The 23,331-nt window shown below is 46.2% G+C and overlaps 1 protein-coding gene across 2 annotated transcripts in view; it reads right to left on the minus strand.

Moving 5' to 3' along the window:
• Window positions 1-22,914, minus strand: part of CWC15 (CWC15 spliceosome associated protein homolog) — a 31,394-nt gene extending 8,480 nt beyond the window's left edge. The window contains exons 1-5 of one of the 2 annotated variants that reach the window (XM_068264918.1): window positions 22,831-22,914; window positions 19,202-19,340; window positions 17,194-17,306; window positions 12,979-13,061; window positions 8,274-8,381 (exon numbers count right to left, since the gene is read on the minus strand). In XM_068264918.1, the coding sequence (XP_068121019.1) occupies window positions 8,274-8,381; window positions 12,979-13,061; window positions 17,194-17,306; window positions 19,202-19,332 (435 nt within the window). In that variant the 5' untranslated portion in view covers window positions 19,333-19,340; window positions 22,831-22,914. Of the gene's footprint in view, window positions 1-8,273; window positions 8,382-12,978; window positions 13,062-17,193; window positions 17,307-19,201; window positions 19,344-22,830 lie in introns of both variants that reach the window. The other variant, XM_068264917.1, reaches the window with a different exon arrangement.
• Window positions 22,915-23,331: the final 417 nt, after the last annotated feature.

Here is a 23,331-nt window from a genome sequence, read left to right on the forward strand (position 1 = left end):
TGGGTGACATTTTAATGTCTGCACAAGTGTCCCCCGTCCTCCGCAGCCCATGAGACATGTTGAGATTTGTTTTTTTTTTTGTTTTGTTTTTTTAGGGGCTGATTGTGTACTCCACCCAAAAGTGAGAGCGCTGCTACACTCCATCGTTCGCCATAAAATAATGCACACTTCTCTGGGGGGGATGGGGGCTTTCCACGCTCACAGCTCTTAGGCTTCTTGCACACTACATGCAATTATGATTTTTTATATGATCCAATTTTTAATTCCGATTTTAAAAACGTAGCAGCATGCAGTACTTTTTTTTTTTTTAAATCGGAATCAAAAATCAAATTCTATAAAAAAAAAAAAAAAAGTCGCATGTAGGGAGCAAAAGGCCTTAGGGCAGGTATGTCAAACCGGTCCTATGAGGGCCGAAAGCCTCACACATTTTTGATACAGCTCAAATGAATGGATGGGTCTGAATCAGGAAAGGTGTGTCCATCAGGTAGAACACATTCCTTTCTTTCTCAGTCCATCCTAAACACTGGCATGGATCTGGCCCTCCAGGCCTGGAGTTCGGCACGTGTGCCTTAGGGCTAGTTCTTCTGGGCTCTTCCTAGCGACCGCGTTCGTGTCTGCAATTGCAATTTGGCGGGTGAAATCTTGCGATTTGCACTTGTGATTCCCGTTTAATAGAACGAGAATCACAGAGCAATCGCCCCCAAAACATTGCATGCAGCACATTTGTGATTGATCGCAATCGCAAACACTGCAGTGTGAATGTATCCATGGGGATTCATTAGCAGCAGCAAAGCACTGAAAAAGCGCCCAGTGTGAAGTAGCCCTTACAACTGCTGTGACTGGCACATATTTTGAGCTGAAGAAGCCGCTATAGGCTGTGAAACACTGTTTCCCTGTGCTATTAACTGACTTCACAATAAAAATATGAAAAATCAACATGGAGCGGAGCTGCGGCGAGGGCAGAGGATGGCTGCCAGGGGCTGGAGGAAACCGCAGGTAAGTGGATTTTTTTTATTTTTAGTGTTCTCGGATGTGTCCGAGCAAAAACATAGTCCATGAGCCAGGATATACAGAGAAGCTAGCATGAGCAAAACGGCAGTGCACAAAAGTCCAATTGTTAGTCAAAATTGACTAACCTAGCCCCTCTCCCCGCCGCACCTCTCACCCTCCCCATACCCACGAACATTCTCGCCCCAATCTCATTCCCATCCGCCCCATACTCAGACAATCTCTCCCTCTATCTGGCGCTCTCTGGAATGCCAGATCTATCCGCAACAAGCTTACAACTATCCATGACCTCTTTATCTCAAAAACCCTCACCTTTCTTGCGCTTACTGAGACCTGGCTCACCCCCTCTGACCTGCCTGCAGCTGCAGCCCTATCCTACGGGGGTCTACACCTCAGCCATACCCCAAGACCAGATAACAGGCCTGGGGGAGGGGTGGGCCTACTCCTCTCCCCATCCTTCACCTTCCGTGTCCTTACCCCTCCCCCTTCTCTTTACTTTACCTCCTTTGAGGCCCATGTTATCCGCCTCTACCATCCTCTCCCAGCCATTATTGCAGTCCTATACCGCCCCCCCCCCTCCAGTACTTCCTAGAAAACCTTGCCTCCTGGCTCCCACACATCCTGTCCTCTGACCTCCCAACAATCATCCTCGGAGACTTTAACATTCCAATTGATGAGCCTACCACCTCTGCTGCCACTCAGCTTCTCTCGCTCACCAGCTCCCTTGGCCTCACTCAGCATACTAACGCCACAACCCACAGTGCTGGTAATACCTTGGACCTAATTTTCTCCAAAGCCATCGCACTTACCACCCTGGACATTACACCATTCCCCATCTCCGACCACCACCTCATCACCTTCACCCTCACTCCATCCAGCACCCCCTGTCCCCCTCCCCAAACTGGACGTTGGCAGAGAGATCTGCGCAACCTTGACCCCAATGTACTAGCCACACCCCTCCAGTCTCTCTCCTCCTCCCTCCCCAGCCTAACCTGCCCCAACGAAGCGGCAGCTCAATACAACAGTAACCTCTCTGCAGCCTTAGACCATGCGGCTCCCCTTACCTTTGGTACCAACAGTCGCCCCAACCCCCAACCTTGGCACACTGCCCTCACAAGAAAACTACAAAATGAGACACGAGCTGCAGAACGCAAATGGAGGAAATCCCGCAACAACAATGATTTCCTGGGATACAAAACCAAGTTGCAGACGTACCATGCTGCCCTCGCTGATAGTAAACAGATATACTTCACTCACTTGATCGCTACCCAAGCCTCCAACCCACGTCGTCTTTTTGCCACCTTCAATGCCCTACTTAACCCCACACCTCCCCCCCCAACCTCCACCCTCTCAGCCACTGACCTATCAAATTACTTTATCAACAAAATTACAACCATCCGGAGAGATATTTCTCTCCTCCACTCTATCGCCCCCGCCTCCCCACCACATCCGACTCCTTCCTCTTTCTCCTCCCTTACCTCCTTCAATCCTGTCACGGTGGAGGAAGTCAACCAGCTGCTGGCAACTTCACCTGCCACTTCCTGCCCCCTAGATCCGGTCCCATCTGATTCTCTGCGCCCACATTTTTCTGATCTGGCCCCTGTCCTCACCCATCTGTTCAACCTCTCCTTCTCCACCGGCATCTTCCCCTCCGTATTCAAACAGGCCACTGTGCTTCCCCTACTGAAGAAATCTTCACTTGACCCTGCTCTGCCATCCAACTACTGCCCAATCTCTCTCCTCCCTTTTGCCTCAAAAATTCTTGAACGCCTGGCCCACCAACGCCTGACCAACTTCCTTAACTTCAACTCCCTTCTCGATCCCCTGCAATCTGGTTTTCGCACAGCCCATTCTACAGAAACCGACCTCACCAAAGTGGTAAATGACCTCGCCCTTGCCAAAGCCGAAGGTAAATACTCCATCCTGCTCCTCCTGGACCTCTCCTGTCGACCACTCCCTCCTCCTCCACTCCCTGCAGCTAATGGGCATTCAGGACCTAGCCTTAGCCTGGATCTCCTCCTACCTCTCCAACCGCTCCTTTACAACATTTTTCAATGGCTCCTCATCCACTCCTACACCCCTCAGTTGGTGTTCCTCAAGGTTCCGTCCTAGGACCCCTACTGTTCTCACTCTATACTGCCTCAATTGGCAAAATCATCTCCTCCATGGGCTTCAATTACCACCTGTATGCCGACGACACCCAGATATATCTCCACACCCCAGACCTCTCCTCCTCTACCATGGACAAAGTCTCTGCCTGCCTCACATCCATTTCCTCCTGGATGGCTGCCAGGTACCTGAAGCTTAATTTGGACAAGACTGAGCTGCACAGCTGCACCCCTCCCAGATCTGCATGTCACTATTGAAAATACTATAATCCACCCTACCTCCCAAGCCCGCTGTCTAGGCGTTACTCTGGACTCTGAACTTTCCTTTACAGCCCACATCCAAGGTATTGCCAGATCCTGCAACTTCCACCTCCGCAACATCTCCAAGATCCGCTCCTACCTGTCCCCTGACACCACTAAACTCCTCATCCACGCCCTTGTCATCTCCCGCCTAGACTACTGCAATTCTCTTTTATCTGGCCTCCCCTCTAACCGTACTGACCCACTTAAATTGGTAATGAATGCGGCAGCCAGACTGATACATTCTTCTCACCGCAGCGCCTCTACAACTCCGCTCTGTAAAGCACTACACTGGCTCCCCATCAGCTTTAGGATCAATTTCAAAATCCTGTGCTTTGCCTACAAATCAGTGCACAAGACCTGCCCAACCTACATCTCTGATCTGGTCCACAGGCACATACCAGCCCGCCCCCTCCGATCCTCCAATGACCTGCGCCTAGTCGCACCACGCATAACTCAGTCACACGCACGACTGCAGGACTTCACCAGGGCCGCCCCTACTCTCTGGAACTCTCTCCCACCAGCTGTCAGACTCGCCCCCACCTTTAATTCCTTCAAACAAGCTCTCAAGACTCACCTCTTAACGCTCGCATACCCCCCTACACCAGCACCATAATATGTTCTGTTAGACCTCCTCTCAAAAGACGCACCTATTGTCTCCACCCCACCCTTTAGATTGTAAGCCTCCGGCAGGGCCCACCTCCCTAACGTATCCAGCTTGATTATGCAATCTTACTCGCAACCACCCCTCTTGTAGACTCGAACAGTCTCTATTTTGACCTATGACACTGTATTGTTATCAAATCATTTGCATGATCTTGTTTTGTTGTGAGTTTCCGTATGTTCTACCTGTATGTTAACCCATTTATCTATTGTGCAGCGCTGCGTAAGATGTTGGCGCTTTATAAATACAATAAATAATAATAATAATAATAACCAGCTAATGCATAGTTCCAACAGCACTGACAGCGCTGTTTCGGTAAATAGTACTTTTTTCAAAGGGTATTGGGTCTTTTCTCCGGCTGCTGCTGAAACAGCGCTTTCAGGGCTATTGTACATTACTGTATTTGCCTACTGTATATACCTATATGCTGCATCTAAGATCATTGTTGTAGCCACTGTTTGATTTTTGTCTTGTGCTTTGTACTACAAACATTTTGGATCTATATGTTTACTGCAAGCTATTTACAATATATTTTGATTGCAAACAGACATTGGTGTGCTGGCCCATTTCTCTACTTGGTATGGTAGGACCTTTGTTGGTCCGTCTTTATGACCACACACCCGTTTATGCCATTGTCTTTGCTCCTTAAAGTGGATCCAAGATGAAAACCGAACTATAACAAGTAACGTGTGTGTGTGTGTGTGTGTGTGTGTGTGTGTGTGTGTGTGTGTTTTTCTAAAGTTTAGATAGTTTACGCAGCATATCTAGCTGCAAACAGCTTCACCAATTTATGATTTCTTCCTGTGATACAATGACAGCAGCCATGTTCTGTTTGTAAACATTACACACAGGCAAGCTTATCTGCATCTTCAGCTTAGCCTGTGAAAAAAAAACGCATCCTCCCTCCTCCTCCCCTCTGCCTCTGAAATTTCTGGCTAGTAATACCTCCGCCTCCTCCTGCCCAGACTGAGCTCCCATGAGCCCTTGCTACTGTCAGAAAATGCCAAGGCCCTCTGAAAAGCTGTGGGCAAGGCTTGTTTAGTTTATAGGGAATTAGAGTATTAAAACAAAAAAAAGTATTTGGCTTGAGGAATGCCCTATAAACAATAGGAAAGGAACACAATTATGCAATGAGTAAAAGCTCATCTCGGATCCACTTTAAGTTCATAGGTGTGCAGACCACTTTGTAATTAAAGGGATACTTAAGTGAAGGAGAAAAAATGAGTTTAAACTCACCTGGGGCTTTCCTCAGCCCCCTGCAGCCGATCGGTGCCCTCGCAGCCCCGCTCTGATGCTCCTGGACCCGCCGGCGGCGACTTCCGGTTTCGCCGTCACCGGCCGACAGGCATGGAAACGCGAGTGATTCTCCGCGTTCCCAGCCTGTATATCACCCCCTATGCCAGGTGGCCGCAATAGCAGCATAGGGGGCGATATACAGGCTGGGAACGCGGAGAATCACTCGCGTTCCCATGCCTGTCGGCCGGTGACGGCGAAACCGGAAGTCGCCGCCGGCGGGTCCAGGAGCATCAGCGCGGGGCTGCAAGGGCACCGATCGGCTGCAGGGGGCTGAGGAAAGCCCCAGGTGAGTTAAACTCATTTTTCCTCCTTCACTTAAGTATCCCTTTAAAGTGAACTCACTGCCCAGGAAAACTACTCCTGAAAGCACATTCACTTAGCCAATAAGGTACAGCTTATAGTTAGGGGTCCGTCTACCTCAATCCTTTCTAACCGGCCGCACTATACCAAGCCATTGATTTACAGACTGTTTATTAAACCTTTTTTCTTGTTTTTATTGTTTTTGTTCCTGTTGTATTTGCAAAGAAGAGTTTATACTGCGGGTTCCTGGGGTAGCAAATCAGATCCATTGTAAAGTACGGAGCGATTGTCAATCCATGCAGAGCGATGTGACGCAGTTTACGATTATTATCGGATGCAACATGATAGGATTTAGGCCCGGTTCACATTAGCGGTGGCCGTCCGGAATCGCCGTGCCGGAGCCGCACCGCTTGCAGAACGGACGGAACGGACGCACGGCATAGCAATGAAAGCCTATGCGTCCGTTCACATGCGTCCGTTCTGCCGGACCGGAGCCGGGCCGGATCCGGACTCCGGCCTCCGTTCCAACATGCGCTATTTTTTGATCCGGCTCCTCCGGCAGCCGTATCCGGGGCGGAGCCGGACTGCACCATCCGGCCAATACAAACCAATGGGAACCGGAGAGCGCACAACACACTGGCTGAGAAATCCGGATGTTCTACCCCACTTCCTATGCGGATTGTTGCGGCGATATTGGATGGGGACACGTGGGCAAGCATTTTGGAGTGGAGCAGCACAGCTGGATCCGGATCCGGAGATGTTGGCAGCATGTCGCAGGTGGAGGTGAGTGCTAAACAGCAGAGGGCCTGATTCCACAGGTCCCCCTTCTGCTGACCTCCCAGACCCCAACATTTTTTTTGTTTTTTACGTTACTTTTGCCAAACGGATCCGGATCGCATCCTGATGAACACCTGATGCAACCTGACCGGATCCGGATCAGAACCGTACGGTTCCGATCCGGATCCGGTCCGGATCCGGTCAGGTCATCCGGTCCGTTTGGCAAACAACCGCAAGTGTGAACGGGGCCTTACTGGAAGCTTACTCAGAGTTACAATATTTACAGTGTGTTTTGCATTGCTGTAAGTTCTGATTGTTACAATCTCTCAATCAAAATAGAAAAGGTTTTGCCAAAGTAGGCAGTTCTTCTCATCTCTTCTACTATGATGGCTAACACAATAATGCACACTGCGAAGAGCATTCTTTGGTATACAGGCAGTCCCTGGGCTATGAAAGAGATAGCGACTGTAGGTTTGTTCTTAAAGCAGTAGGATCAGCCATACTATGCCAGGGAAAAAAACACATATATAAGTAGATAAATACTTGAGCTACTTACATAACACATGTATTATACTGTCCACGTTTTGATTTCAGTGAATGTTATATAGTAAATGATGAGAATTCTGTTAGTGGTGGGGGCCATGTCTTTTGCCCACAGTTAAGGCTAACTCGTGATGTCATTTCTGCCCTTTACTTTTTTTCTTGTCTCCTCCAATCGCTGAGTCGCCTCAGCCTTGCTTGTAAACACAAGTGAGTAGGGGATTAGGTTTCAGATAAGAAGCTGGCAGGGAAATAAAGGGAAGAGGAGGAATAGATTATAGATAAAAAAGAACCCCCAGCATGCAATTCTTTGGCAACGACTACTAAAGGGCCAGTGTTCCTTAAGTATGTGATAACTCCAAATCATAACAGCAGAAAAAGTTTTGAAAGTTTTGAATGCAGGCTTAGCATCTTTATCCCTTAATATACTCAGACCAGTTGCTGTTGAAATTTGATTTTTATGGTGACAATACCGCTTTAAAGAACACAGGAGGTGAAGAAATAAATCTCTCTTTACTTACCTGGGGCTTCTTCCGGCCTCTAGATGTCACGTGTCCCTTCCCACAGCTGCAGTTTTCTCCTGGGTCCTGCTGGCAGCCTCTGCAGTATTGCATACTCACAATGGGTTGGTGTCTTCTGTGCATGCGTGCACCACAGTCACCAGGAGTGTGCCCACATAATATTGCGCAGGTGCAGCAACTCGGAGGAAGACGTTTATTTGGGGTCCGGTCCCGAATTACCCTTGCGTGGGGTGCGCAATATAGCATTAGTGTTATAACAGTGCCCATGTGCGGAAACCACTTGCTTTGCCTTTTTCTTACCCCAAAAAGTTGGGAGATATGTGACAATGCCATACAAAAATGTAACAAACACTACAATGACTAAAACACTACTAGAGAGCAACAAGTCAGGTCATAATGACGACGACATTCACTGAACACTGTAAACACAGGAGGAAAAAACACAGGAATGCTGCCCCTGCTGGCAGTCTCACCATTCAGTAGCAATAATGAGACATATGTGGACGGTAATGAATGATGTGTGAGGTGGAGCAGCGACAAGCCGTGACTGGTGCATGGTTACCCCTGACAACAGAGCATTGCTGCGCATACGGTGAGCTATTGTCATAGAAACACAGATTCTAAGCAGCAGATCACATGCTCCTAGGCTGAACTCACAGATACTTCTCATACAGAATGGAAGCATCCATATTGCTATAAACCATGAAATCATATAGAATAGGAGCACCAGAACCCATCATTCCAGAAACTCCTCCTTACCTTGCGAGCTTGTTCCTCTGCCCGTTCCTTCTTAATCTTCTCCAGTTCAGCCAGAAGGGCGGCAGTATCATCATCGCTGTCTGCGTCAGAGTCGTCATCTTCCTCTTCCTAATGAGCAATATCAAAATACATTAGTAGCTCTTAGCTGAGATTCTACAGAACACCATAGATAGCTGGAAGCAGCATGCGGAGGTGACCCTTGTCCAAAATAGCCTCAGAACCACCAGTGTTCAGCTGCCAACAGGAGAAGCTTCTCCATCACTCACTGCAGTAATAGCAGTATTGTACCATGTTAGCTAATAAATGGTATCCTGATTTGAAACTCCCTGCTTTTACAGATGGAAAACCTGTAACAACCCCCCCTCCCCCCACATTTACCTCTGGATCCTAATGAGGCATCCCCTGTCCCTCAGTTGCAGCGCTGGCAGCCCCCTAACAGTGGACATGGAGATAGTTACCTTCCCCGGCTCCAGTGCAGTAGCGGCTTTCCGATCGGGCTCAGGCAGACACAGCTGAGTCTGACTGGGTCCGCTCTACTGCACCTGCGCTAGAGTCAGGTAAGGTAAATATTGCAGGTGCTACTGGAAGCGGTTAAAGGACACACGAGGCCAAAAAAAGAAATGTAGTTTTACTTACCTAAGGCTTCTTCCAGCCCCTAGAAGCCATTTGAGTCCCGCGGCACAGCTCTGGTCTTCTCTGGGGTCCTGCATGGCAGCCTGTAAGGATCGCCGACCCCTGATGGATTGATGCCTTCTGTGAATGTGCTATTGGGAGCGGGGCAATACACGCCCAGTGAAGTGGGCACGCTCTCGCACAGGGCGGGTGCACAAAGCCACCAATCCATTAAGGGTCGGCGATCCTTACAGGCTGCCAGTGGATCCTGGAGAAGACCGGAGCTGTGTCAAGGGACCCAAATGACGTCTAGGGGCCCTAGGTAAGTTAAACCACATTTCTTTTTTAGCCTCACATGTTCTTTAACCGCTTCCGGACCTTGATGATTGAAATCTACGTCCTGTTTTGATCCAGTTTTTTCTGCCAGGGCGTAGATTTCAATCATCCCACCGCACATGTTGCTCTCTCCCTGCCGCAGATCACTTGCCCTGCCATCTATATAACGGCAGAGCTGTGTGAGCCGGTCAGGAGCCAATTAAGCAAGTAAGTGTTATTTTACCTGAGGATTGCCTAGGGTTCACTTTAAGAGAAAAAGAGCAACCCTTCTTCTGTTCCTGTATGCTGGCAAGATGTTAAAGCTCTCTGCTTATTTACATTTGAACATCAGAAGGAGGTGCAGAGACTTTTTTTGCAAATATCAATAAATGTCATTCAGATGCCTTTATTACAGCAGGACAGCAGAAGTGTCTCATTGTAGTAACTGAGGACATTCTACAAACTTCACAAGAAAATCCAATAAAGCAGTAATGTCTAATAATAAGAAAACCATGTGAATAAAGCCCGACCGCAGTTAAAATCCTATTCAGGGTTTTTACTTTTATCAGTGTCCCTGATGACCAGTAGAAAAAAGGAAAATCGTACTTGGCTACGGAAGTGGGTAAAACTCAGAGACTGCATGAAAACACATGTAGAATACGTGTAAAAGCTTACTGTCAGGGTTTTACTTAGGGACTCTCTTTACTCTGACAGCATTACCTCAAAATTCAAACCCGTGATGTCACAGGAAGTAAGCAGATTTTTAGCAAATGGGGCAACACACAAAAGTGAAAAAAAAAAACCACACGTGTGGAGGTTCTAACTACTTCTAATATTTCTATAGCACTTTTCTCCCATAAAGAATCAAAGTGTAGAAGTACAGTGGGATGCGAAAGTTTGGGCAACCTTGTTAATCATCATGATTTTCCTGTGTAAATCGTTGGTTGTTAGGATAAAAAAAAAATGTCAGTTACATATATCATGTAGGAGACACACACAGTGATATTTGAGAAGTGAAACGAAGTTTATTGGATTTACAGAAAGTGAGCAATAATTGTTTAAACAAAATTAGGCAGGTGCATACATTTGGGCACCACAAAAAAATAAATGAAATCAATATTTAGTAGATCCTCCTTTTGTAGAAATTACAGCCTCTAAACGCTTCCTGTAGGTTCCAATGAGAGTCTGGATTCTGGTTGAAGGTATTTTGGACCATTCCTCTTTACAAAACATCTCTAGTTCATTCAGGTTTGATGGCTTCTGAGCATGGACAGCTCTCTTTAACTCACACCACAGATTTTCAATTATATTCAGGTCTGGGGACTGAGATGGCCATTCCAGAACGTTGTACTTATTCCTCTGCATGAATGCCTTACTGGATTTTGAGCAGTGTTTAGGGTCGTCTTGTTAAAAGATCCAGCCCCGGCGCAGCTTCAGCTTTGTCACTGATTCCTGAACATTGGTCTTCAGAATTTGCTGATTCTGAGTGGAATCCATGCGTCCCTCAACTCTGACAAGATTCCCAGTCCCTGCACTGGCCACACAGCCCCACAGCATGATGGAACCACTACCATATTTTACAGTAGATAGCAGGTGTTTTTCTTGGATTGCTGTGTTTTTTCCTCCATGCATAACGCCCCTTGTTATGCCCAAATAACTCAGTTTTAGTTTCATCAGTCCACAGCACCTTATTCCAAAATGAAGCTGGCTTGTCCAAATGTGCTTTGGCATACCTCAAGCAGCTTGGTTTGTGCTGTGGGCGGAGAAAAGGCTTCCTCTGCATCACTCTCGCATACAGCATCTCCTTGTGTAAAGTGAGCCGAATGGTTGAACGATGCACAGTGACTACATCTGCAGCAAGATGATGTTGTAGGTCTTTGGTGCTGGTCTGTGGGTTGACTGACCGTTCTCACCATTCATCGCTTCTGTCTATGCAAGATTTTTCTTGGTCTGCCACTTCGAGCCTTAACTTGAACTGAGCCTGTGGTCTTCCATTTCCTCAATACGTTCCTAAATGTGGAAACAGACAGCTGAAATCTCTGATACAGCTTTCTGTATTCTTCCCCTAAACCATGATGCTGAACAATCTTTGTCTTCAGGTAATTTGAGAGTTGTTTTGAAACCCCCATGTTGCTGCTCTTCAGATCAATTAAAAGGAGTTAAACTTACAATTGACCCCTTAAATACTCTCTCACATTTGGATTCACCTGTGTATGTAGGTCAGGGGTCACTGAGCTTACCAAGCCAATTTGAGTTCCAATAATTAGTTCTAAAGGTTTTGGAATCAATAAAATGACAACAGTGCCCAAATTTATGCACCTTCCTAATTTTGTTTAAACAATTATTGCACACTTTCTGTAAATCCAATAAACTTAATTTCACTTCTCAAATATCACTGTGTGTGTCTCCTATATGATATATTTAACTGACATTTTTTATCGTAACAACCAACGATTTATACAGGAAAATCATGATGATTAGCAAGGTTGCCCAAACTTTCGCATCCCACTGTAGTTGAAGTGGGTAGTAGTGGATAAGAATGGCTGCAGTTTACAGTTTCCCATTTAAAATGAATGGCTGATATTTGATTGTTTTATGCTCTGCCCACTTTCCCTGAAATTTCAACCTCAGTCACCAAGTGCCCAACTGTGCCAAGTTTGTGAAAATCAATAGGTGAATTTTGATTGGCTGTTGTAGGCTCCACCCACTTTCCTGAATCTTAATCTCACTCACCCAGTGACCAAGTGTGCCAAGTTTGAGAACCCTGCTATAAGCAGTGTAAGAATGGCTGCAGTTTACATTTTCCCATTTAAAATGAATGGCTGAAATTTAATTGGCTGTCTAATGCTCCACCCACTTTTCCTGGATTTGTAACCCCGGTCACCAAGTGGCCAAGTGTGGGGACTCTGGCTTGATTACTGTGAGAATGGCAGCCTTTTCCATTTTTTCCATTGACATGAATGGGTGAAATCTGATTTGCTGTTTGTAGCTCCGCCCAGGTGTGCAGGGGGGACGCGAGACCCCCAGAACATATCATCCCAGGTAGTAAGGGATCTGTGTACCAAGTTTCGTTCAAATCGGTCAAGTCCTTTTCAAGTAATGATAGATTGATAGATAGATGTTAAAGGGACTCCGAGCAGTGCGGAAACTATGGAAAGATGCATATCATTTTAAAGCTCTCTTTCTCCTCTTTCCAATGATATATAAACCACTGCCCTACGCCTTTTAGTTTTCGTGATTTTCGCGATTAAAATTGCCGCGGCCGCGATTTCAATCGCGAAAATAGAGAAAACTAAAAGGCGTAGAGCGACGATTTAGGGGTCGTCAGAAAGAGGAGAAAGAGAGCTTTAAAATGATATCCATCTTTCCATAGTTACATTGTATTACACAGGGCGACTTTTTCTGCTGAATGGAGCTGCTGACTTTGAGAAAAAGTCGCCCTGTGTAATACAACGTAACTATGGAAAGATGGATATTTTAAAGCTCTCTTTCTCCTCTTTCTGACGACCCCTAAATCGTCGCTCTACGTCTTTTAGTTTTCTTTACTTTCGCGATTGAAATCGCGGCCGCGGCAATTTCAATCGCGAAAATCGCGAAAACTAAAAGGCGTAGGGCGGCGGTTTATATATCATTGGAAAGAGGAGAAAGAGAGCTTTAAAATGATATGCATCTTTCCATAGTTTCCGTACTGCTCGAAGTCCCTTTAAGCATTGGATCAGGCTTGTTTACATGGAATTTCAAAATACAAAATGATCAAAGTGACAGAGCTAAACCTTACATCTGTGAGGGGATCATCTGCATCCAGGTTAGCTGCTGGAATCTGGTCTAGACGAGGCTTCTTTGACACAGATGATGTGTGCTCTGAAACAAAAAACACAGCAACTTATTAAATACAGAACAAGCTGTACAAGGGCTATCTGACACTATCTACAATCTGCAGACAGACGTACACCTCAGCGGCTCATCAGCACTCTCCCAATACATCACACAAGGCAGCACTAGATTGGGACCAAATGTAAAAACCTGCTTCACACTTCCTTTGGGCCTGATCACACCGCATGTGGTGCTGAGAGATGCTGCACAGTTCATTCTCATAAACTTACCCCATAACCTTCCAACTAACAAAGGCCAGTAGAGTGCTGCACAGAAAGCGTAACAGTTTGCTAAACAATACATGCTGTTGAGTGTCGATTGTGACAGCAACCCCTAAAGTGGGCCTGAACTCTTGTACTGGACAGAAGGAAAACAGAGAAATGCACACTGTATGTATTAAGGGCCCTTTTCCACCTGCAGTCGCTAGCGTTCACGCTGAACGCTAGCGATTGCTGAATCGCAAAACCGGCGATTCCCCGACGTTCGCGGACGCGATTTTGCTATGCTATGCACTGCATAGCAAAATCGCGGCAAATATCGCTCCGCCGCGCGTTCGCGTTCCCGTCAAAAACGAATCGCGGTAGTGGAAATGACCTACCGCGATTCCTATGTTAAAAAGCAAACCGTAGCGATTGTAAAATTGCTAGCGGTTTGCTTTTTTGCGATTCAGCCAGCGCAAACGTGCTGGTGGAAAAGGGCCCTTAGAGAGTTTAGCCTGTCTAATCTCCACTCCTCTGTGACTAAACTCAAGTTGTAAATTATTCCCTTAGTTGTGTCAGCTGACTACTATGGCAGAACAGCCAATTTGTAAGCACAGGATTGAGCCCACACTATATCCAAGCTATAATAATAATAAATAAATAAATAGGAATCTGAGGACAACCTAAGCTTAAAGTGGACCTGAACTCTTGCACAGAACAAAAGGAAAACAGAGAAATGCACCCCGTATGTATTTAGAGAGTTTAGCCTGTCTAATTCCCCCTCATCTGTGACCAAGCACAAGTTGTTATTCAATCCCATAGCGGCAGCTGACTGCCACGGCAGACAAGCTCATTTGAAGAGAGGATGTTAGGGCTTGTTTACACGGACGTCTGGCAAGCTTTTGCCTGATGCCGCATTTAAACGCCAGCATTTAACCGCTAGCTTTTGAAGGCTTTTGGGAAGCTTTCAAGGCTAGCGGTTCGGATCCCTACACCGATTTCCTGGCATTCACCGCCTCTGAAAGCAACATGTTGCTTTCGAGACGCGACGCGACACCGGGATCAACCACCAGGAGTTCACGAAAGCCTGCAAAGGCCAGCTCTAAATGCTCCTATTCACTTGAATGGGACAGTGGTAGATCCCAAAAAAGTTGCGTCCAAAACGCCCTTTAAAGTGAACCAGAGATAGTTCACTAGCTCTTATTTATACTTACCTGGGGCTTCCTCCAGCCTCATGAGCATCGTGGGCTTCCTCACCGCCCTCCTCGGCTCCTCCGTTAAGACGCTAGGATTCCAATTAATCCATGCAGACGCAGCCTCGACCACGCGTGCGTTCCCGTCCCCAGGAACGTTCTGCGCCTGTGCCGTACTACTGCGCAGGCTCAGGACGCTCCAGGGGATGGGAACACGGCAGGGGAGCGCACACGGCCGTGCCGCGCATACGCAGAAGACCTTGACTGGTGGCGACTGAGTAGATAACCAGCAGTCGTAGCGCCAGAACAGAGGGGCCAAGGAGGACGACGAGGGAAGCCATAGTGCTCATGAGGCTGGAGGAAGCCCCAGGTAAGTATAAATATGGGCCAGTATGCCATCTCTGGTACACTTCAACAATATGTCTGCTTACATGAAAGCAGGAAGTAGAAACTTATTTTAGGATCCGTATCAGCTGTAAAGAAGAAATGTTTTTCTTTGAAGGTTATTATGCTGTTGTGTATCTTTTAGAGCACAGTGGAACTTCTGAATTCAGGTCCACTTTAACTTGAAGAGTAAGGGTAGGAACAAACTAAGCAGAATCGCATATGCGTTTTCCACTATGTGCTATGGAAAACGCACATGCGATTCTACCTAGTGTGTTCCTACCCTAAATGAATCAGAATGATCTGCAATCAAACACACACAAAACTGATATTGAAGTGAATGTAAAAGGGACTTGCAACAAGACTTGGGACCGTAACGACATATGGTACAATGCAGAAAATTATTTAGAATACCTACTTTTATGTTTAACTGGTTGCCAACTGCTCTACACCAATTGGCATGGCCCAGGACCCCTCAAGGCCAAATGGCGTGAAGTCCTGGGGTGGGGTTTTGCAGGAGATCTCTCTAGGCTGGGAGACTAGCCGTCTATTTACATTGTACAGGGCTGCGATCTACAGCAGCGCTGTACTGGGGACAGCCGTGTGACGATTGTCCCCCTAGGAGGCACAGAAGCCGATTGCTGTGATTGGCTGGCGAGGGGAGGAAGGGATGGGTATTTAACCAGTTCGGCCTTTCTGGACGAGCTTTCTCGTCCAGAAAGGCACTGCTGTGTTCCCTGCGTGGTGCGCGCGATCGGGCGCGCTCCCGCGCGCGCACCCGCCGCCCGCCGCTAGCCCCCAGATCAGTGAATGGGAATATAATTCCCATTCACCGATCTGACTTCCCCGCAGAAATACCGACGCTTTCTCTCCAGAGAGCGTGGTATTTCTGCCCCCCAGGAAACAACTCCTCTGAATTTTAGTTCCTGGATGCGACATAGTTCGCATCCAGGACTTTGCTCACTGTGGCCATCTTGTGGCCAAATAGTAAACTGCACCCACATACATTTTTAATAAAACAATTACATTATTTTACATTAGAAAATAGCAGTTTCCCTCCCACCCCAAAAATTACCCACATACATTTTTTTATTTAAAAAAAACAAAAAAATACAATAAAAAAAAAAAACAAAAACAACATAAATAGTTACCCAAGGGTCTGAACTTTTTAAATATGCATGTCAAGAGAGTATGTTATTATATTATTTAAAATTATAAGCCTATAAATAGCGATGGACGCAAATTGAAAAAATGCACCTTTATTTCTAAATGAAATATCGGCACTATAAATTGTGATAGGGACATCGTTTAAACGGTGAAATAACCGCGACAGATAGGCAAACAAAATACATGAGTTTTAATTACGGTAGCGTATATTAATTTCAAACTATAATGGCCAAAAACTGAGAAATAATGATTTTTTTTCATTTCTTTCTTAATCTTCCTGTTAAAATGGATTTAGAAAAAAATAATTCTTAGCAAAATGTACTACCCAAAGAAAGCCTAATTAGTGGCGGAAAAAACAAGATATAGATCAATTCATTGTGATAAGTAGCAATAAAGTTATAGGCGAATGAATGGGAGGTGAACGTTGCTCGGATGCATGAGATTTTCGGCACTGCGGCGCTGAACCGGTTAAAAAAAAAAAAAAAAAAAAAAATTATAAAAAAAAAAAAAAAATTATATACAAATAAATAAATAATAATAATAAAAAAATAAAATAAACATGTTGCCTGCCAACATGTTTATTTTAATATTATTATTATTTATCAGAGCCTGAGGAACAGAAAGATCTGTTCGTGAGTAGAAAGGAAGGGGGGGGGGGGGGGGGGGGGTTAAATAACTTGTGTGCTGAGTTGTACGCCAGCCCTTAAAGCTGCAGTGGCCTAAATTGTATCAAAATAGCCTGGTCACTAGGGGGCGTAAGCCTATGGTCATCAAGGGGTTAATATAGTTTTAGCATCAGAAACACTTCCTGTATCTAAATATTATTGTATATTGGTATATAATCCCGCCCTCACAGTGATACTTTGCCTAGGCTGTTCAGCTATGCAGAATTCTCCCCCAAAAGAATTCTGGGAGACCAAGCTTTTTTACTTGCTTCGGGAATTCTCAGAAACAAATATTCCACAGAGATCACCTGGCAGGACTAAAAATGTTGCCACCAGTAATAAATGTCAGAAAGTAAATCAGGAAGAGGAAAGATTTTACAATGGGCAAATACTGACTAAATTATTTATAAAAATGATTATTTTGCCTATAGTTCCTCTCTAATGGCAGATGCTATGGGAGAGGCATAAGATTGTATGTGGTCAGCCTGATGCTTCAGCTATGGAGGGGTACCTCGTGGTGGGCGGTCTCTGTTCTTATCCCGTACAGCCACACGCTCTCTCTCCTCCAGCTCCCTCCTGAAGTCACGGCTCCTCACCTCCTCAGGGGCATCCTGGGTAGTTTGCCTGGACATGCAGGACAGAGGTCAGTCACAATACAGGAGAAATAATACATAGCACATTTCACAGGTGCATCATCAAAAAGGGTCTAGGTTTATATATTTTTACTGCAGTTGAAAAACAGGAAAGTTTTGCCTTCCTTTCTGCTGGAGATAGTCCAGCTTTTTCCCTATGCTGTTAACATGATCATTGAAAACAGGAAGTGGTCAAAATATTCAACAATAGGGAAACAAACAGTAATAAAACCTATCCAAAGCGAATAAGAAAACATTGGGTTTGGAGATTAAGACCAACGAAAGACAATGAGATGGCTTATTTTATATTTGTTCACATCGCATTGCTTGCCTATAGAATATTTATACTCAAATGTGCCTCAAATAACTTAAAGGGAACCTGAAGTGAATGGGATACGGAGGCTGCCTTATAAACAATGCTGGCTGCCTGGCTGACATGCTGAGCTGGGTTTAAGGGCTGGTTCAGACGGGCGTTTTTGTGGCGTTTAACGCAGCATTTCAGACGCAGCGGTTTTTGGGATCTACTGCCATCCCATGCAAGTGAATGGGAGCGTTTAGAGCTGGCTTTTGCAGGCTTTCATGAAAGCCTGGCAGTAGATCCCAGCGTTGCGTCTAGTCTCAAAAGCAACATGCTGCTTTCAGAGGCAGTAAACGCCAGGAAACAATAGCAGAGACCAGAACTGCTAGCCTTGAACGCTTTTCAAAAGCTTTCAAAAGCTAGCTTTTAAACGCTGGCGTTTAAACGCTGGCGTTTGAACGCAATGCCAAGCAAAAGCTCAGCAGACGCCCGTGTGAACCAGCCCTAAAGAACAACTGAAGTGATAGCGATATGGAGGCTGCCAAATGTATTTCCTTTTAAGCAATACCAGTTGCCTGGCTGTCCTGCTGATCCTCTGCCTCTAATACTTTTAGCCATAGACCCGGAACAAGCATGCAGCACATTTGCTGCATGCTTGTTTCTGGTGTGCGATTCAGACCCTACTGCAGGCAAAGAGATCAGCAGGGCTGCCAGGCAACTGGTATCGTTTAAAGGACAACTGAAGTGAGAGGGATATGGAAGCTGCTATATTTATTTTCATCTAAGCAATGCCAGTTGCCGGGCCCTCCTGCTTATCCTCTGCCTCTAATACTATTAGTCATAGCCCCTGAACAAGCATGCAGCAGATCAGGTGTTTCTGACATTAATGTCAGATCTGACAAGACTAGCTGCATGCTTGTTTCTGGTGTTATTCAGATACTACTGCAGAGAAATAGACCAGCAGGATAGCCAGGCAACTGGAATTGATTAAAAGGAAATAAATATAGCAGCCTCCGTATACCTCTTACTTCAGTTCCCCTTTAAAATGAAATAAATGTCAGCCTCCATATACTTCTCACTAAAGGTTCCCTTTAAGCAGAACCTTCCACTTAGCAATTATTTTGACAGATTCCAGGAAGTGAGCTGCTGTGGCCAATGCTCAGTATCTGCATAGCTAAGCGCTGGTTCATATGAACATCTGAACCAGCCGCCCGCGGCAGCCCAACGTATCGTTTCAAATGCTTTTCTGCAAGCGTGCAGAAAAGCATCTGTCGGCTTTCGGCGGGGCTTCCCAGCGTGCTGCACTTTTCAACCCCCGCATGGTGTTGCTTCCAGGATTGGCTAAGCACCAGCCAGACAAAAACCCGGTTAGAAATCGTACTAACAGCTGTCCATTCATCTGAACAGACAGCGTACAACGAGGAGCGCCGAGCCCATCGCAGCCGCAGAACCGTCCGTGTGAACCAGCCCTAAGGCAGAGAGAACTTGCACCAACGTTTGCAGAATTCTGCAGATTCTTTTTCCTTACCGCGTTCTACACGAGAGTCTGGCCTGATGCACAGGAGAGGAATGCTGCATTGTAATATTACCTGTACTTGATCTTTGTGTGTGAGGGAAGGTCTCTGCTAGAATACTGTTTGGAAAGCTGGCTCAGATCTCCTTCGCCTTTCCCTCTGCCACCCCTGGCTGGCTCAAACGTAGGCCTGGCCGCGGTAGTCATCTTCTACACTGCTAATAGAAAAACAACATACAGTTATGTGGAAGCATGCACATACATTTTCATAAAGATGCAATTGGATGGAGAAGAGCAGTGTTCTCCCCAGGCTCTTTTAGCCGGTTCTCCACCTGGCTAGTTTTGGTTAGCACCCGGCTGTCATCAGTTCACCTCCTCCTCTGCTGTAAGCAGAGTTGTGCAGAGAAGCGTCGGCCCTGCATTCTCTCATCTCACCCAACCCGGCTACTTTTTCACGCCACCCGGCTGGAAAGAAATTCTGGGGAGAACACCGAAGAGGAACGTGGCACTGTGGATGCTTCTTCACCTTTAATCAGATTCACATAGACCAAGCGGCTAGCAGTGGGGGTTAACAAGCCTGACAGCCATTTTGCATTAAACGCTTTTGCAGGGGCTCGTATCCTTGCAGCCTCTGAGCAAGGGTTCAACGTGAAACGGCTGTCGGGCTTGTTAACCCCCACTGCTAACCGATTTGTCTATGTAAATCGGTGATTAAAGGTGAAGAAGCATCCACAGTGCCTCGTTCCTCTTCTCCAGTTGCATGGTATCTGTTGACCAGCAAGTGCATGTGGATGCATCACACAATCCAGGCTAGCCCACTCAAATTCCAGTCGCATCTAGTGCCAGGCTTTGCATTCTCCAAACTGTTGATATTCATTGAACCAAATCTTGTAAAGAGGAATAGAGTTGTGACAGCATTATACAGGATGCCATCTTATGATTGCTCCACATTTAACTTCAGTGTAAGTTTTTATTGGCTTTGAAGCTACCTCCTTTTCTTATGTGTATTTAGCAAAACTCAGGCCTGCCTCTTCCTTACAGCCAAGCTGCTCCCATTGGCTACTGTCACCATCTATAGTCATGTGATGCTTGTGACACGATTAGTGAGCGCCAGTACTGAATTAGCCTAGAAGAGCTTTTCTTACGAGAGAGATGGAGACTTCGGCGCAGCTGGCGCCACCATAGGCCATAATAAGAATTACGGCTAAAGCGGCGCTCACTGAGTAAAAGGTGGGTACACACATCAGATAAAAGTCTTTGGAAAATGAAAGATCACAGACCAAATGTACCCCCTTCCATGTAGTATGAGAGCCATACTCTACACAGTCTATTCTATTGAGCTGAACTCCCCATCAGATAGAAATCTTTGAAAGATGCTGCACACAAAGATGCTGTACACATGCAACAGATCAGTATCTGCAAAAGATCAGTTCCTGCAAATTGCATTCATAGTCTAGGATATCTGCAGATCTCATACACACCTTGTTTAACGGACATTCATCTGTAGATCAGACAATTATCTGCAGATCTGAAGATCCATCCTGGTGGATCTGATCTGCAGATGAATGTCTGTTAAACAAGGTGTGTATGAGGATCTGCTGATATCATAGACTATGAATGCATTTTGCAGGAACAGATCTTTTGCAGGAACTGATCTGTTGCATGTGTACAGCACCTTGCAAAGATTTTTATCTGATGGGGAGTTCAGCTCCATAGAATAGACTGTGTAGAGTATGGCTCTCATACTATATGGAAGGGGGTAAAATTGGTCTGTGATCTCATTTTCCAAAGACTTTTATCTGACGTGTGTACCCACCTTAATTTGGGCGCCATCAAAAGACGGAGCACAAATTACTATAAAACACAGTAATTCGGCCACCAGCAATAGCTGGAAGCTGAATTACATCTTTCTGCACTATCTACAGCGACCTGGAGGGAGAATAGTAATTAAAGTGCCGGGTCTTTTGCAGGAGCCGGGTGAGATGTTTTTCGGCTTTACCCTGGGCCCAAATGTCCCAGTGGCTTAATTATATGTATGCGATAAACTGCCCCCTAGGACCTCATGTGTGGGAAGCATCTGTGCTTGTTCCTAAAACAAACAGTCATATTTCTTTTTTCGTTTGCAAACCAGCCACAAACACAGTGTACTTTCACACACTCAGAGGAAGGCAAAATCTGACCACAGCACCAGACTTACTGACCACCCAGGAGAGCTAGAAAAACAATCAATTAGAATACCTACAGACCACTAATAGAAATGGCAAGTCCTTATTAATGACCCATTTTTACATAGATGCATCTAATCAACGGGTACCTATATTTAGGACAGGGCAAAAAGTTACTTACCTCAGTAGGTGGAAGCCTCTGGATGAGCTGAGCTGGGACCCTCTAAATAATCCTTGACATTAAAGTCGAGGGTCGCTCAAGGCCGCTCACACTGCACAGGCACACAGATGGCTGCTTCTGTACAGTAGCATGGAGGGGCTTGTGCAGCGGCTCTGTGCTCCTGCGCAGGGGCAGCCATCTGTGCGTCTACACTCGAACACGAAGGGGGATGCGGCGAGGAAAAGAAAGAGTATCCCGACCAGCAGCAGAAAAGTCGTGGACTTTGGTGAAGTTTCTGGATTACCCAGAGGCTCCTCCCTACTGAGGTAAATATAAACATTACAGATGCACTATGAGCTCATTGGCTTGGTTTAAAGTCTCCTTGGCTTTAACCTCCCTGGCGGTACGCAGATGCATTGGCTGCGTCCGCAGGAGGGATTTTTTTTAATGAAATGTTTTTTTTTGTATGTTAGCTAGCACTAGGCTAGCTAACTGTGGCCCCCAAGTCCCCCGGCACCAGTCTGAGCCCCCCGATTGCCGTCGGCAACACTCACCCGTCCGCCGCAGCTTCCCAATTAGCATCACTCATCGCTATGGTGACGATCGGACATGACGTCATGCGCAGTTCCGATCCTCCCCATAGCGAAGCTGGGTGCTGATTGGGAGGCTGCGCCATCGTGGGATCCCTGGGGGGTATGTATACCGGAGGTGATCGCGGACAATCGGAGGGGACCGGAGGGACTTGGGAACCATAGTTAGCTAGCCAAGTGCTAGCTTAACAAAATACCACAAATTTCATTAAAAAAAATCCTCCCGGGGCGATGCAATCCCCTGCGGCGCCATGGAAGTTAAAAGTGAACCTGAATCTATTTTATACATAAAACATATCAATATGTTCCCTTCTGGGCCAGGATTACATACCCCTCATTTGTTTTAGGTTGTGACACCTCAGTACTGTGACCTCCTAACTACCCTTATTAATTCAGTATTCGTCATGTATGACTTATGAAGCACACATTTGAGGCTCTGGGTGTCAGTGGCTTAGCTGTGGACATAGAGGTACAGCTCTGGTAGATTCTGCCACAGTCCCCCCCATCTCTCTTCTGCCCATGCCTGCTCTGTAGGCTACACTGGCAACCTGGGGGGGGGGGGGGGGAGGGGGGGGGTAACACCCAGAACCAGGAGTGAAGCACCCCCAGCGTGAGTGGTCAGCTAGTCTCTGTTAGCGGTGCCCCATAGGCAGTGAAGGCATTCTGTAAAGATGATGATATAGTAATGGGAGTGCAGTCTCTGCCTGGCAGCACCACACGTCCCCATGCCGCATACAGCTCCCTATCTCCGGTCACCCCTCACCATACACACCCTCCAGCCGCCACTCACCCCGGGGCACCCGTCCCTCCACCACCGGAACCCGAAGCTCAGCACACTGCAACTCCGGAGACTTCTCTTCAGGCACTTCCGGTGCACAGCGCGGACGTCACACCGGAGCCAGGCACAGGTCGCCATGTTTGATATGGGCAAAACTAGCTCACTTAAAAAAATATCAGATATTTTTTATGAGCGGTTATGGCTGCAAGTGTAACTTTTAGTTAACAATTCTGCTATTGCAATTTATTTTCACAATATAGAAATGTAATATTAATATCTGCGAAAAAGGGAAATAAAATTAATATTAATGTTCTCATGCTCAACTGACTTCAGATAACCCAGGTAAATGTTGCAAGCTTTTTACATCTAATGCCAGATGATGGCATCCAAGCCAGGATATGAACATTAGTGTGCTGTATATCAGGGGTTTCAGTAAATTAGATCTACAGTATAATAACAAAACACAGAACAGAAGGATGCTGCTTGTTTGAATTTATTTAGTTGCTAGGCAGG

The sequence above is a fragment of the Hyperolius riggenbachi genome, chromosome 2 (assembly GCF_040937935.1).
Source record: "Hyperolius riggenbachi isolate aHypRig1 chromosome 2, aHypRig1.pri, whole genome shotgun sequence".
Lineage (NCBI taxonomy): Eukaryota > Metazoa > Chordata > Amphibia > Anura > Hyperoliidae > Hyperolius > Hyperolius riggenbachi.